This window comes from Salmo trutta, chromosome 2 (genome assembly GCF_901001165.1).
Source record: "Salmo trutta chromosome 2, fSalTru1.1, whole genome shotgun sequence".
Classification (NCBI taxonomy): Eukaryota; Metazoa; Chordata; class Actinopteri; order Salmoniformes; family Salmonidae; genus Salmo; species Salmo trutta.
In genome coordinates, this window is record NC_042958.1 from 49,352,992 (window position 1) to 49,368,698 (window position 15,707).

The 15,707-nt window shown below is 45.2% G+C and overlaps 1 protein-coding gene across 1 annotated transcript in view; it reads right to left on the reverse strand.

The window, feature by feature from the left end:
* The window catches only part of LOC115163176 (voltage-dependent T-type calcium channel subunit alpha-1G-like), a 214,295-nt gene that overhangs the window by 86,390 nt on the left and 112,198 nt on the right, over window positions 1–15,707 (reverse strand). The window contains exons 11-12 of the mRNA XM_029714847.1: window positions 14,579–14,693; window positions 14,112–14,267 (exon numbers count right to left, since the gene is read on the reverse strand). Of these exons, the coding sequence (XP_029570707.1) occupies window positions 14,112–14,267; window positions 14,579–14,693 (271 nt within the window). The remainder of the gene's footprint in view (window positions 1–14,111; window positions 14,268–14,578; window positions 14,694–15,707) is intronic.

Genomic DNA, 15,707 nt, shown 5'->3' on the forward strand with positions numbered 1-15,707 from the left:
AGGACCATAGCCGGGGCCTTGGTTGGGACCATGTCCGTGACCCCGGGGCCAGCCTGACTCCCATATCACCTTTCTGGGGAAGAGGAATGAGGTTGAACCCATAAGATGACTGTCAGTGTTTGACCATAAAGTGGCCATTTTGAGATACAGGGTAAGGTTCAACCCTAAGCTGCCTATCCATAAGATAACTAGTCAGCTCACCTAGGGCAGGCAGAGCTGAAACTCATTCCAGATTACTGATCACAAATGGGGCTCAGACCTTATGGTTTAGGGCTGGTTGCTACCTGCAGTGCTTCTGATACTCTGAATTAATCAGCCCAGGCTCCAGTGATGTGATATGTGTTAAAGCTGACTGTTAGAATCAAATGAAGCTCTGCTCTGCTTCTACTCTGTCTACTATTGACCAGTCTGTCACAGTAGCAGCAGTCTGAACAGGCTGATAGTCATTCCGGCTGCTGATCCTCATGTCGCCGTTCACAGCTGGACACATTTTAAATCTGAAACGGAATGTACTGATCTACTAATGAACAAATGAATGAATTCATGAATTAATGCATTAATTAATAATATATTTATTGATTTGACCAAGCTAAGTTGTTGTCCTTTGGTTGATCTGATCATTCATCTGTATTATTTTAACAAGACATTTAACACACTGTAGCTTCACTATCAATCGCTGTTCCAAGGAGGACATTTTATTTGAAAACAACAAGAAGAAGGAACAAGGAGCAGGGACACTATTCTACTGGGAGTCGATCAGGTGCAGGAACACTATTCTACTGGGAGTCAATCAGGAGCAGGAACACTATTCTACTGGGAGTCGATCAGGAGCAGGAACACTATTCTACTGGGAGTCAATCAGGAGCAGGAACACTATTCTACTGGGAGTCGATCAGGAGCAGCGAAAGAGAAGACGGATAGAAAATAGCTTGTTAACAAACGGGCAGGACAATTTAGGCAGACAGTAGAGAGAGGGAGGGAGGGAGCCAAAGCACAGCCTGACCACAAATCTGCCTCTGGAGGGAGGGAGGGAGCCACAGCACAGCCTGACCACAAATCTGCCTCTGGAGGGAGGGAGGGGGGGGAGGGAGGGAGCCACAGCACAGCCTGACCACAAATATGCCTCTGGAGGGAGGGAGGGAGCCACAGCACAGCCTGACCACAAACCTGGCTCTAGAGGGAGGGAGGGAGCCACAGCACAGCCTGACCACAAACCTGGCTCTGGAGGGAGGGAGGGACTGATGCTAATATTTCCTGATAGAAAACAATACATTTCTCACAAGATAATGTCAATTAGGCCACTCTAAAGGTGTGAATGGAGAAATGTGTGCATGTGCTTTGGATGGGGGAGTGTATATGTAGGAATGTAGATGCAGTCACTGACAACGTCTCTAACGATCTCTAGTAGTGTCGCACTGCTGCTTCGATGGCCTCAGATGCAGATGTGACAACCAGGTTTCGATCAGCTGCCTGCCTGCCAAGGCATTAGCGCTGGGTGCTAACGCAAATCGTCATGTTCACCGAACCACCTCCGTTACTCATAAACAGATAGAAATACAGGGACTGCACAGGACAGGGCAGGCACATCCACACAATGGGGGGATAACTACAGGGTTAACTACTATAGACCACACAGAGCAGACTCTCCTTTAAATCCCTCTCCCAGGGTTAACTGTATCCTTGTTATTCTAAAGTTGTCCTGTTGGCTCTAAATGACTGTGCTGATGTCTCTTCATAGTCCATAAACAGACAGGCTTTAGGGACATTTCTACTGTAGTGCTTTAGCATTCGTTTGGCTACTCTGGGCATGTTTCTAGTGCGTTTCTTTGTTTGCACCGCTAATGGAAGGAACCAATGGACCTGAAGAGAGAGACATCTGTGAGATCTGCTTTCCAACATAAAAACAACCAACTACTGATCAACCGTCTGATACCACAGTTAAGACAGTGAACACACACACAACAACTGAACACACACACATTGAACACACACACTGTCAACCTTATTAGTCTCAACAGCCGTGGCATCGTGCAGCGAGGTTGTGGAGGGTAGAGAGACAGGGGGAGCCTGAGAGGGAGAGAGAGCGAGAGAGGGGGAGAGAGAAGGGGAGAGAGAGAGGGGGAGAAAGAGGGGAGAGAGAGAGAGAGAGAGAGAGGGAGAGAGTGTGAAGAGGTGGGAGCACATTGCAGTACATACCCTTGAACCTAGAGGCAGTTGATCTAGGCTCAACTGGACATGCAAGTCCTCTCTCGTGGGCACTTCCTAAAGTGGAAGTGGGTGATGTCTTACCGCAGGAAGAGAAGGAGGGGAAGACAGAGAGAGAGAGAGGGATAGAGAGAAGGAGAACTGGAGAGAGGAAGCGAGGGAGAGAGAAAAGGTGTGAGAGAGGAACATAGAAAGAGAGAGATAAAGAGAGAGAATGAGTAACAGAGTGAGAGAAAGGAAGGATGAATAGAGAGGAGAGGCACCATAGCAGCAAACAAAGCAGAAAGAGAATTAGGTTGACCAGGCAGAATATTTAATGTATATATTCTGTATCATGCTAAAGACGCGCAGAATATAAATCATTTCAGTATACACAGAAGAGATGCTCAATACACAGAAGAGATGCTCAACTGTCAATCATAGCAGAATGCAGCCAAGTTGCAATAACACACAGCAAAACAGCTCAATGTGATAGCATAATGTCTTTGGGCCAATCATACGCATTTCAGCCATGAGTTATAACTTCATAAGTTAAACCGTAAGTCCTTCAGTCAGTTATCAGTCATAGGTGGAGGGTACACAGCATAGCAACACTGTAACAGAGTCTACAGCTGGGAAGCTGGGCATCAGTCAGTACAGTACAGTATACTGTGTAGTGTGTGTGTGTGTGTGTGTGTGTGTGTGTGTGTGTGTGTGTGTGTGTGTGTGTGTGTGTGTGTGTGTGTGTGTGTGTGTGTGTGTGTGTGTACCAGGGCATGGCCCCAGAACCAAACATCTCTCATCCCAACTCACGTCATTCAACCTATCGTTACCTAGCAACCCTGACTCACTGCAAAGTTCGGCAGACTAAAAATAAACTGTGAGAAGGATGTTAGAAAACAATTGTGAAGGAATTGAGCAAACAGCTTTCAAATGAATTGTGAGGACAGGAGGAAAGAACCAGAGGAGGAGGGGAAGAGAGGAGGAGAGGGAGAAGAGGGAAGAGAGGAGGAGAAGAGAGGAGGGGAAGAGAGGGGGGGAAGAGAGGAAGGGAAGAGAGGAAGGGAAGAGAGGAGGGGAAGAGAGGAGAGGGAGTAGAAGAGAGGAGGGGAAGAGAGGAGGGGAAGAGGGGAAGAAGAGAGGAGGGGAAGAGAGGAGGAGAGGAAGAGAGGAGGAGAGGAGGAGAGGAGAGGAGAGGAAGAGAGGGGAGGAGAAGAGAGGAGAATAAGAGAGAAGATTAGAGGAGGGCAACAGAGGAGGGGAACAGAGGAGGAGAAGAGAGGAGGGGAAGAGAGGATGAGAGGAAGAGAGGAGGAGAAGAGAGGAGAAGAAGAGAGAAGAGAGGAGAGGAAGAGAGGAGGAGAGGAAGTTTAGGCTAACTTAGATTAGTAACATTTTCAACATCAGGCCTCAAGATTGGGGAGACGGTGTCTGTCTGTCTGTCTGTCTGTCTGTCTGTCTGTCTGTCTGTCTGTCTGTCTGTCTGTCTGTCTGTCTGTCTGTCTGTCTGTCTGTCTGTCTGTCTGTCTGTCTGTCTGTCTGTCTGTCTGTCTGTCTCTGTGTGTGTGGTAAAGTGGAGTTTATCTTGATGAGCTAATAATACATCTCATTCTAGATGTGTGCCAGGTCTTTAGTAGTCATCTTGACTAGTTTGTCAAAGGCCAGAGACCTCCCACATTATCTATAAATCTATGAGTTCAGCAATCACTGGCTGAAGTCGCTGTACACTCTCTCTAGATCACTCTCTCTATCTGTCCCGCTTTTTTTCTCTGTCTCTCTGTCTCTCTCTCTCTGTCTCTCTCCCTAGTCTCTCCCTCTCAATTCAATTCAATTAAACTCAAAGGGCTCTATTGGCATGGGAAAAATATGTTAACATTGCCAAAGCAAATGAAATAGATAATATACAAAAGTGAATTAAACAATAAAAATGTTAGAGTAAACATTACACAAAAGCTCCAAAAGATTAAAGACAATGATGTAATGATGTGCAAGTAGTTAAATTACAAAAGGGAAAATAAACATAAATGTGGGTTGTATTTACAATGGTGTTTGTTCTTCACCTAGTAGATATGGGAGTTTATTGGGTTTGTTTTCGAATTGTTTGTGGATCTGTCAAATCTGAGGGAAATATGTCTCTCTAATATGGTCATACATTGGGCAGGAGTTTAGGAAGTGCAGCTCAGTTTCCACCTCATTGTGTGCGCAGTGTGCACATATCCTGTCTTCTCTTGAGAGCCAGGTCTGCCAACGGCGGCCTTTCTCAATAGCAAGGCTATGCTCACTGAGTCTGAACATGGTCTAAGATGTCCTTAATTTGGGGTCAGTCACAGTGGTCAGGTATTCTGCCACTGTGATTCTCTGTTTAGGGCCAAATAGCATTCTAGTTCGCATATTTATTTTGTTATTTCTTTCCAATGTATCAAGTAAATATATTTTTGTTTCATCATGATTTGGTTGGGTCTAATTGTGTTGCTGTCCTGGGGCTCTGTGGGGTCTGTTTATGTTTGTGAACAGAGCCTCAAGACCAGCTTGCTTAAGGGACTCTTCTCCAGGGTCATCTCTCTGTAGGTGATGGCTTTGTTATGGAAGGTTTGGGAATCAGGTTCTTTTAGGTGGTTGTAGAATTTAACGGTTCCTTTCTGGATTTTGATAATTTGCGGGTATCGGCCCAATTCTGCTCTGCATGCATTATTTGGTATTTTATGTGGTACACAAAGGACATTTTTGCTGAATTCTGCATGCAGAGTCTCAATTTGGTGTTTGTCCCATTTTGTGAATTCTTGGTTGGTGAGCGGAACCCAGACCCCACAACCATAAAGGGCAATGGGTTCTATTACTGATTCAAGTATTTTTAGCCAGATCCTAAATGGTATGTCAAATTTTATGTTCCTTTTGATGGCATAGAAGGCCCTTATCGCCTTCTCTCTCAGATCGTTCAGGGCTTTGTGGAAGTTACCTGTGGTGCTGAAGTTTAGGCCGAGGTATGTATAGTTTTTTACGTGCCCTAGGGAAACGGTGTCTAGATGGGATTTGTATTCATGGTCCTGGCAACTGGACCTTTTCTGGAAAACCATTATTTTTGTCATACTGAGATTTACTGTCAGTGCCCAGGTCTGACAGAATCTGTGCAGAAGATCTAGGTGCTGCTTTGGGCCCTCCTTGGTTGGGGACAGAAGCACCAGATCATCAGAAAACAGTAGACATTTGACTTCAGATTCTAGCAGGGTGAGGCCGGGTGTTGCAGACTGTTCTAGTGCTCTCTCCTATTAATTTATATATATGTTGAAGAGGGTGGGGCTTAAGCAGCATCTCTGTCTCACCCCATGGACCTGTGGAAAGAAACATGTGTTTTTTTTGCCAATTTTAACCGCACACTTTTTGTTTGTGTACATAGATTTTATGATGTTGTATGTTTTTCCCCCAACACCACTTTCCATCAATTTGTATAGCAGACCCTCATGCCAAATTGAGTCGAAGGCGTTTTTGAAATCAACAAATCATGAGAAGATTTTGCCTTTGTTTTAGTTTGTTTGTTTGTCAATTAGGCTGTGCAGGGTGAATACGTGGTCTGTTGTACGGTAATTTGATAAAAGGAAATTTGACATTTGCTCAGTACATTGTTTTCACTGAGGAAATGAACTAGTCTGCTATTAATGATAATGCAGAGGATTTTCCCAAGGTTGCTGTTGACGCATATCCCACGATAGTTAGTGGGGTCAAATTTGTCTCCACTTTTGTGGGTTGGGGTGATCAGTCCTTGGTTCCAAATATTGGTGTTTATTGTTTTGATTATTTATTAAAACACTCACTCCCTGTACTTGCTTCCCAACTCTCAGCACACTCGTTAAAATTATCCAGTGGGTGCTGGTAGTCTTTAATAGTTTATTCTAAGATTTGTATTTGATCATGTATATGCTTTTCTGTTTGTTCTCAGATATTTGGCCAACAAGATTGGAGAAGTGGTTTACCCTTTACATCTTCATTTTGGATAGATAACTGTTCGGGTTGTTGTTTGTTTAGTGTTTTCCAATTTTCCCAGAAGTGTTTAGAGTCTATGGATTCTTTAATTACATTGAGCTGATTTCTGACGTGCTGTTCCGTTGTTTTCCGGAGTGTATTTCTGTATTGCGTTAGTGATTTACCATAGTGAAGGTGTAGGCTCAGGTTTTCTGGGTCTCTATGTTTTGGTCAGATAGGTTTCTCAATTTCTTTCTTAGGTTTTTGCATTTTTCATCAAACCATTTGTCACTGTTGTTCATTTTCTTCAGTTTTCTGTTAGAAAGTTTTAGATTTGATAAGGAAGCTGAGTGTAACGGCCGTCGTCAAAGGTAGTGGACCAAGGCGCAGCGGGTCTCGTGAACATCTTAAACTTTATTCAAGAGAACACAAAACAAGAAAAAACGCACGACAGCTAAACAGTCTTGCAGGCTACACACAGCAGTGCAAAAACAACTTCCCACAAACACAGTGGCAAAAAGGGCTACCTAAGTATGACTCCCAATCAGTGACAACGATGTACAGCTGTCCCTGATTGAGAGCCATACCAGGCCAAAACAAAGAAATACAACACCTAGAAGGGAACGTAGAAATATAAAAATAAGGACCATACAACTAACCCCAAAATCCCAACAACACAAACCAAACACACCCCTGCCACGCCCTGACCAAACTACAATAAAAAATAACCCCTTATACTGGTCAGGACGTGACACTGAGAGGTCAAATATACTGTTTAGGTTTTCTACTGCCAAGTTAACACCTTCACTATTATAGTGGAATGTTTTGTCCAGGAAGTTGTCTAAAAGGGATTGAATTTGTTGTTGCCTAATTGTTTCATGGTAGGTTTCCACACTACTTTCCTTCTATCTATAGCATTTCTTAATATTATTCAGTTCCTTTGGCTTTGATGCCTCATGATTGAGTATTGCTCTGTTGAAGTAGACTGTGATTTTGCTGTGATCTGATAGGGGTGTCAGTGGGCAGACTGTGAACGCTCTGAGAGACTCTGGGTTGAGGTCAGTGACAAAGAAGTCTACAGTACTACTGCCATGAGATGTGCTATGGGTGTACCTACCATAGGAGTTCCCTCGAAGCCTACCATTGACTATGTACATATCCAGCATGCGACAGAGCTGCAGGAGTTAAGACCCGTTTCTGTTGGTTATGTTGTCGTAGTTGTGCCTAGGGGGGCATATGGGGGAGGCTCTCCGCACTGCTAAAGCTAACTCTCTCTCCTCTGCTCTCATCCTTCTAGACCTATCTGCAGCCTCCTCTCCACCCTCTCCGAGTTGGGCATCTCCGGCGCGGCTCACTCTTGGATTGCGTCCTATCTGACAGGTCGCTCCTACCAGGTGGCGTGGCAAGAATCCGTCTCCGTGTCCCCCAGGGCTCAGTTCTAGGCCCTCTCCTATTCTCGCTATACACCAAGTCACTTGGCTCTGTCATATCCTCACATGGTCTCTCCTATCATTGCTACGCAGACGACACACAATTCATCTTCTCCTTTCCCCCTTCTGATAACCAGGTGGCGAATCACATCTCTGCATGTCTGGCAGACATATCAATGTGGATGACGGATCACCACCTCAAGCTGAACCTCGGCAAGATGGAGCTGCTCTTCCTCCCGGGGAAGGACTGCCCATTCCATGATCGCGCCATCACGGTTGACAACTCCATTGTGTCCTCCTCCCAGAGTGCTAAGAGCCTTGGCATGACCATGGACAACAACCTGTCATTCTCCGCTAACTTCAAGGCGGTGACCCGATCCTGTAGGTTCATGCTCTACAACATTCGCACAGTACGACCCTGCCTCACACAGGAAGCGGCGCAGGTCCTAATCCAGGCACTTGTTATCTCCCATCTGGATTACTGTAACTCGCTGTTGGCGGGGCTCCCTGCCTGTGCCATTAAACCCCTACAACTCATCTAGAACGCCGCAGCCCGTCTGGTGTTCAACCTTCCCAAGTTCTCTCATGTCACCCCGCTCCTCCGCACACTCCACTGGCTTCCAGTTGAAGCTCGCATCTGCTACAAAACCATGGTGCTTGCCTACGGAGCTGTGAGGGGAACGGCACCTCCGTACCTTCAGGCTCTGATCAGTCCCTACACCCAAAGAAGGGCACTGCGTTCATCCACCTCTGGCCTGCTCGCCTCCCTACCTCTGCGGAAGCAGAGTTCCCGCTCAGCCCAGTCAAAACTGGTCGCTGCTCTGGCACCCCAATGGTGGAACAAGCTCCCTCACGATTCCAGGACAGCGGAGTCAATCACCACCTTCCAGAGACACCTGAAACCCCACCTCTTTAAGGAATACCTGGGATAGGATTAAGTAATCCTTCTAACCCTCCCCCCCTACCCTCCCCCCCAAAAAATATATAGATGTACTATTGTAAAGTGGTTGTTCCACTGGATATCGTAAGGTGAATGCACCAATTTGTAAGTCACTCTGGATAAGAGCGTCTGCTAAATGACGTAAATGTAAATGTAAATGTAAATGGAGGGAATGCTGTTACCTCCAGGTAGGTGTTTGTCCTCCTGTGTGCTGAGGGTCTCAGGTTCCTGTCCAGGTCTGGCATTTAGGTCGTCACAGACTAGTACATGTCACTGGCCCTGGAAATAATTGATTTCACCCTCCAGGATGGAGATGCTGTCTTCATTAAAGTATGAGGATTCTAGTGGGGGGGGGGATCAAGGTAGCACACAGAAGGATATTTTTCTATATTGAGATAATTTCCTTTTGAATTTCTAGCCAAATGTAAAATGTTCCTGTTTTTAATAATATTAGTAGAGTGACTTACAGTTGAAGTCGGAAGTATACATACACCTTAGCCAAATGCATGTAAATTCAGTTTTCACAATTCCTGACATTTAATCCTAGTAAACATTCCCTGTCTTAGGTCAGTTAGGATCACCACTTTATTTTAAGAATGTGAAATGTCAGAGAGAATGATTTCTTTCATCTTTTTTTTCTTTCATCATATTCCCAGTGTGTCAGAAGTTTACATACACTCAATTAGTATTTGGTAGCATTGCCTTTAAATTGTTTAACTTGGGTCAAATGTTTCGGGTAGCCTTCCACGAGCTTCCCACAATAAGTTGGGTGAATTTTGGCCCATTCCTCCTGACAGAGCTGGTGTAACTGAGTCAGGTTTGTAGGCCTCCTTGCTCATGCTTTTTCAGTTCTGCCCACAAATTATCTATAGGTTGAGGTCAGGGCTTTGTGATGGCCACTCTCAATACCTTGACTTTGTTGTCCTTAAGCTATTTTGCCACAACTTCGGAAGTATGCTTGGGGTCATTGTCCATTTGGAAGACCCATTTGCGACCAAGCTTGAACTTCCTGACTGATGTCTTGAGACGTTGCTTCAATATATCCACATAATTTTCCATCCTCATGAAGCCATCTATTTTGTGAAGTGCACCAGTCCCTCCTGCAGCAAAGCACCCCCACAACACGATGCTGCCACAACCGTTCTTCACGGTTGGGATGGTGTTCTTCGGCTTGAAAGCCTCCCCCTTTTTCCTCCAAACATAACGATGGTCATTATGGCCAAACAGTTCTATTGTTGTTTTATCAGACCAGAGGACATTTCTCCAAAAAGTACAATCTTTGTCCCCATGTGCAGTTGCAAACCGTAGTCAGGCTTTTTTTATGGTGGTTTTGGAGCAGTGGCTTCTTCCTTGCTCAGTGGCCTTTTAGGTTATGTCGATATAGGACTTGTTTTACTGTGGATATAGATACTTTTGTACCTGTTTCCTCCTGTATCTTCACAAGGTCACAAGTACGTTTATCTCCAGGAGACAGAATGCATCTCCTTCGTTTGGAAATTGCTCCCAAAGTTGAAGCAGACTTTTTTTCTGAGGTCTTGGCTGATTTCTTTTGATTTTCCCATGATGTCAAGCAAAGAGGCACTGAGTTTGAAGGTAGGCCTTGAAATACATCCATAGGTGTACCTCTAATTGACTCAAATTATGTCAATTAGCCTATCAGAAGCTTCTAAAGCTATGACATCATTTTCTGGAATTTTCCAAGCTGTTTAAAGGCAGTCAACTTAGTGTATGTAAACTTCTGACCCACTGGAATTGTGATACAGTGAATTATAAGTGAAATAATCTGTCTGTAAACAATTGTTGGAAAAATTACTTGTGTCATGCACAACGTAGATGTCCTAACCGACTTGCCAAAACTATAGTTTGTTAAGAAGAAATTTGTGGAGTGGTTGAAAAACTACTTTTAATGACTCCAACCTAAGTTTATGTAAACTTCCGACTTCAACTGTAGGTCTGATCTATATCAAATTAGCATACCCCTGAGTCCCTTCCCTGTTTCACACCTGGTAGTTTGGTGGATGGGACTAGCAGCTCTCTGTAACCTAGAGGGCAACCAGTGGGTCCATCTCCTCTATACCATGTTTCTTGTAGGATGAATATGTCTGTATTTCCGATTTCTTTGCTGAAGTCCAGGTTCCTGCTCTTTAGGCCAAAGGCAGATGACCTCAGGCCTTGGATATTTCAAGATGAGATAGTGAAGGCTTAGTGTTCCATAAAGCGACCAGTGTTGTTGGTCGTGTGGTTTGGCCTCAGGCCAGTAAGTGTGAGCAGAGCCTGCTGAGCATCTGGTACATGCCATTGGCTTGGGTTAGTGTAAGAGGGGGGGTTGGGCCTGTTTGCCTGCTCACGGCCTGGGCGTATGTGTGACTTTCATGTTGAGGCCCTCTTTGTGGGAGTTTGGGGCATGGGGTGGGCAGCAGGGGCATAGGTTTGATCTGAGGGGGCCTAAATGGGATGTGGGCATGGTTGACTTGGGGGGGTGTTGATTGGTTGGGGTGGGGGTGTGGATGTGGATGGTGGTGTTGCGGTCTGGATGTAGGTCCTCTCGGCGTGGGTCCTCTATGTGTAGGTCCGGGGGGTCTGGGAAAGTGTCTATTGATCTGTTGCTCCTGTGTGAGGTGTTGGGGCTGCGGTTGAGGGCGATGTCCTTTAGGGTACGGGCGAAGGTGGGCACTGCTGCCTTGTATAGGTGAACCTGGTCGTAAAGGCTGTTTAAGTCCAATGTGGAGTTGTGGGCAATGTAAACATTTGGTTTTGAGGCCCAGTCACTGGAAATACCTGTGTTTACCCACTGTATAGCAGGCTGGAAGTAGCAGGCTGGAAGTCTTTTCGTAGTAGAATGTGTGGAGATAACCACTTGTGAATTGGGGAAAGTAGAAGAAGCTTTTTCAATCACTCCGTTGAGTGCTGTGGCCACCCTTACCTGCTGTGTTCTCAGGTCATTTGTGCCTGTGTGTATTATTATGTGGCTGGGTGACCCTAGTTGGTCCTCAGTCAGAAGGTCTAGGGAGTGCTGGGTGTTTGGACACAAGAGTTTAGACACTGTGTGTTTGGGAAAAAAAATATTTTCTTGTATATATTTCCTGTTTGAGTCCATAAGGAGTGTAATATGTGGCTTGTGTATGTCCTCAGTGGGTGTGTGTGTGTGTGTGGGGGGGGGGGGGATTGTGAGGAGGGCTATCAGGGTGGCTGACAGGGGGGGTGCTCAGATGGGGTGGGATCTCCTGGGCTTGGGGTTTTTCATTTGTCTGTCTTGCTGTGATGTCGAGGCTATGGTCAGTGTCTGAGGTGGACTGTTCTGCTGTGATGTTGAGGCTATGGTCAGGATCTGAGGTGGACTGTTCTGCTGTGGTGTTGAGGCTATGGTCAGGATCTGGGGGTGGGCTGTTCTGCTGTGATGTTGAGGCTATGGTCAGGGTCTGTTGTGGACTGTTCTGCTGTGACGTTGAGGCTATGGTCAGGGTCTGGTGTGGACTGTTCTGCTGTGATGTTGAGGCTATGGTCAGGGTCTGGTGTGGGCTGTTCTGCTGTGATGTTGAGGCTATGATCAGGGTCTGGTGTGGACTGTTCTGCTGTGATGTCGAGGCTATGGTCAGGGTCTGGGGGTGAGCTGTTCTGCTGTCTTCTCTGCGGGGGTGGCCAGCTATCTAATGGGTGGTTTTCTGTCCCACGCCATCCCAGTCTCCAGCTCCTCCAGCAGTCTGATCCTCTCCTCCATCCCAGTCTCCAGCTCCTCCAGCAGTCTGATCCTCTCCTCTACTGCTCTGTTCATCTCCTTCTCCTGCTCTTTCTCCTGTTGATGTTGTCTCACCATAGTCCATAGTGCAGATACGTCTCTCCACCGCCAGCTCTCCGGGTCTGGTTGAGGGGCTGTTTTGAGGTGGACAATTTTTTGTGCTTGGAGATAAGAATCTATGGTAGTAGGAATCCTTCCAGATAATTTTGTCCAAAAACAGGTTATAGGTTTGGAGCAGAAAAATCCAAGTTTATCTAACTCTAAACCTACCTTTATGTAAAAACATGCTGAAAAACATGAGAGCTCATCTGCTCATGACCTCTCTCTCTCTCTTTTGCTCGCTTTCTCTCTCTAGTCCTTGTTTTGCTCTCTCCCCGCCCTCCTCTCTCCAATCACTCTCTCTCTCTATGTCTGCCAGGTGAGGACTACCTATGACAGCTTGTCTGATGAGTCAGGGGTAAGGTGAATCCATTCCATTCAGTCTGACCAGAGAGGTACAGTATGTTCGGTGTGCTGGAGTTTACTGTTCAATATACTTGAAAGGTTAATTCGCTACAAGGGTACTTAAAAACAAGACTTGCTAGAGACGTAACATAAAAAGTAACAGTAACTTTTACAGCTGCCATGTGTCGCCCATAAATGGTTCAGCTAAGAGCTGTGTTTATTCCATAGCCACAGTCGCTTCCCTCTGGCTTTAAATAATACCTGATTAATTCCTAACTGACCTGACTGATGCCAGGTGGTATTGAGGGCTCATAAAGGAGATGTTGGACATGACTGTGTTATTCTAAACACCATGACATTCAAATAACTGACCTAGAAAGGAGACTGTTGTAACAACTAATAACTAGAAAGGAGACCAATCAATCCATCTTTTAAATATGAGTATGTCTGCTCCTCTATCCTGTCTATACTTTTCTCCTCCCCTCTCCTCTTCTCTCAGCTGTTCTAACTTATTTCAAAGACCACAAGAGATCAAAGCACAGGTGCTGTCACAAGTCAGAGAGAGAGAAAGAGAGAGACAGACAGAACGAGAGAGGGATAGAGACAGATGAACGAGCAAGAGATGGAATGTTCAATTGGAATGTTCAATTAAAACAAAGCAGAAGTCAAACAAGAGATATGTCATTTTTTGACTTTGTCTGCCGAGACAACCATTACAGTCTATGTCTAGCTGCTCTGAAACGCCACACTCTTACAGTAGGGATGAGAATTATGCTATCTGACTGTCAACAAAGACATACATTCATCCTTTCTCTGTCTCCCTATCTATCTCTTTGTGTTTCTCCATTTCTCTGTCTCTCTCTCTCTCTCTGTGTCATCCTATGTTTCCCTCTCTTTCCCTCCCTCAGTATACCTCTCTCTCTCTCTCTCTCTGTGTCAGAGAAGAATCGCGGCTATGCAGAGAGCGAGAGATTTGTCTTTTGTTTTATGGGCGAAGAGCAGAAGGGAGGGAGGGATAACAAAAAGGAGGAATGTAAAAAGGAAGATGAGAGAGCAGAAGAATGTCATTGTGATGTAAGCATACTTTCCTGATGACGGATGACATCACCGTAAGGAAAATCATTAAATATGACAACCTTTCATATGGGAAAAGAGAGAGGGATGGAGAGAGGGATGGAGAGAGGGTAAAGACTGATGAAGAGCACGTGTCAGAAAGAGGAGGAGGAGGAGGAGGAGGAGGAGGAGGAGAGAAGGTGAGGAAGAGTAATAATAGGTGACACAATTAGTGAAAAACATAGATTTCGGGGTGAGAGTCAAGGTGGATGAATAGAAGATATAATGTCCAAGCCCTCAGCCCAGGTGTTAGTTCCCATCTCGTTATGTGCCCGTGTGTGTGTGTTATTTGGTTTACTTAGTTCACCTCAGTCTGGAAGCCCTCGACCAAGATGGCCACCAGAAGGTTGAAGAGGACGTAGTTCCCAAAGGTCATGAGGGCGATGAAGTAGAGAGCGGCCACAGGAGTGGTGGAGGCCATACCATTATAGAGAACCTTGTTCCAGTCCTCCTGAGTTAGGATCTGGAGAGAGGGGAGGAGGAGAGAGAAAGAAAGAGAGAGTGAGGTTGGAGAGAAGAAGAAGGAAGGAAGGAAGGAAGTAAGGAAGGGAGGGAGGGATTTAAGTGGAATTGTGCAAATAGAGAGCAGCTGTTTATTGTTCACATGCAGTTGGTGTGTAGTTGGACCTATAAAACAGATGGCTCGGCAAATGGACTCATTTTGACTTTGACTCAGACTTTGATTTTGGAGTGAAAGCGGGAGAGATGGAGGGAGGGAGAGAGGGAATGAGGGAGAGAAGGAGAGAGAGAGGGAGGGAGGTAGACAGATCTCACCTGAAACACGGTGACGATGGCCCAGAGCAGAGTGTCAAAGTTCTTCCTGTCTGGTAGAGTGTCTCCATCTCTCTCTGATCCAAACTTACAGCCAAACAGATGCATGCCCAATATACTGATGAAGAGAGAGACAGAGACAGAGACAGAGACAAAGAGAGAAAAGGGCAACCAGTTAAGAACAAACACCATTCATCCACATTCAACCCAAATGTATGTTTATTTATTTCCCCTTTTTTACTTTAACTATTTGCACATCGTTACAACAGAGTATATAGACATAATATTGACACTTGAAATTCATTTTGTCTTTTATAACTTCTTTGAGTGTAATGTTTACTGTTCATTTGTTTTGTTTATTCACTTTTGTTTATTATCTACTTCACTTGCTTTGGCAATGTTAACATATGTTTCCCATGCCAATAAAGCCCCTTACTTCCTTACTCCCTCCCTCCCTCCCTGCCTCCCTGTTTCTCTCATCTCTACATGATGGTCAATAAGTGCATTATGAAAGAGACAGAGAGGTTGAGAGAGGGCAGCAAAGGGAGTCATGAGAAAAGAAGATGGAGAGATTCAATCTCCCATTGTTTCAGTCTGCAGTTGTTCTATTGTTGTGTGATTATGAATAGCAAAGAACTGACCCTGTGGGATATGTGTGTGTGTGTGTGTGTGTGTGTGTGTGTGTGTGTGTGTGTGTGTGTGTGTGTGTGTGTGTGTGTGTGTGTGTGTGTGTGTGTGTGTGTGTGTGTGTGTGTGTGCATTCTCTCTATTAATCTGACTAGACAGCAATGCGGCTAGTGTGTGTGTGTGTGTGTGTGTGTGTGTGTGTGTGTCTGTGTGTATGTGTACGTAGAGGGATGAATGACTGGGCCTCTAGTCTGTGAACTTGGCTCTTCTTCATGTACACAGTCAGTGGGAGTTTCTCTAAGCACACTGTTCTAGGCAAAGCAGTGTGTGTATGTGTGTGTGTACATATATATATATATATATATATATATATATATATATATATATATATATGTGTGTGTGTGTGTGTGTGTGTGTGTGTGTGTGTGTGTGTGTGTGTGTGTGTGTGTGTGTGTGTGTGTGCGGGCTGTACAGTACTAATCTATAGATCTAATTTCCCTAAGCG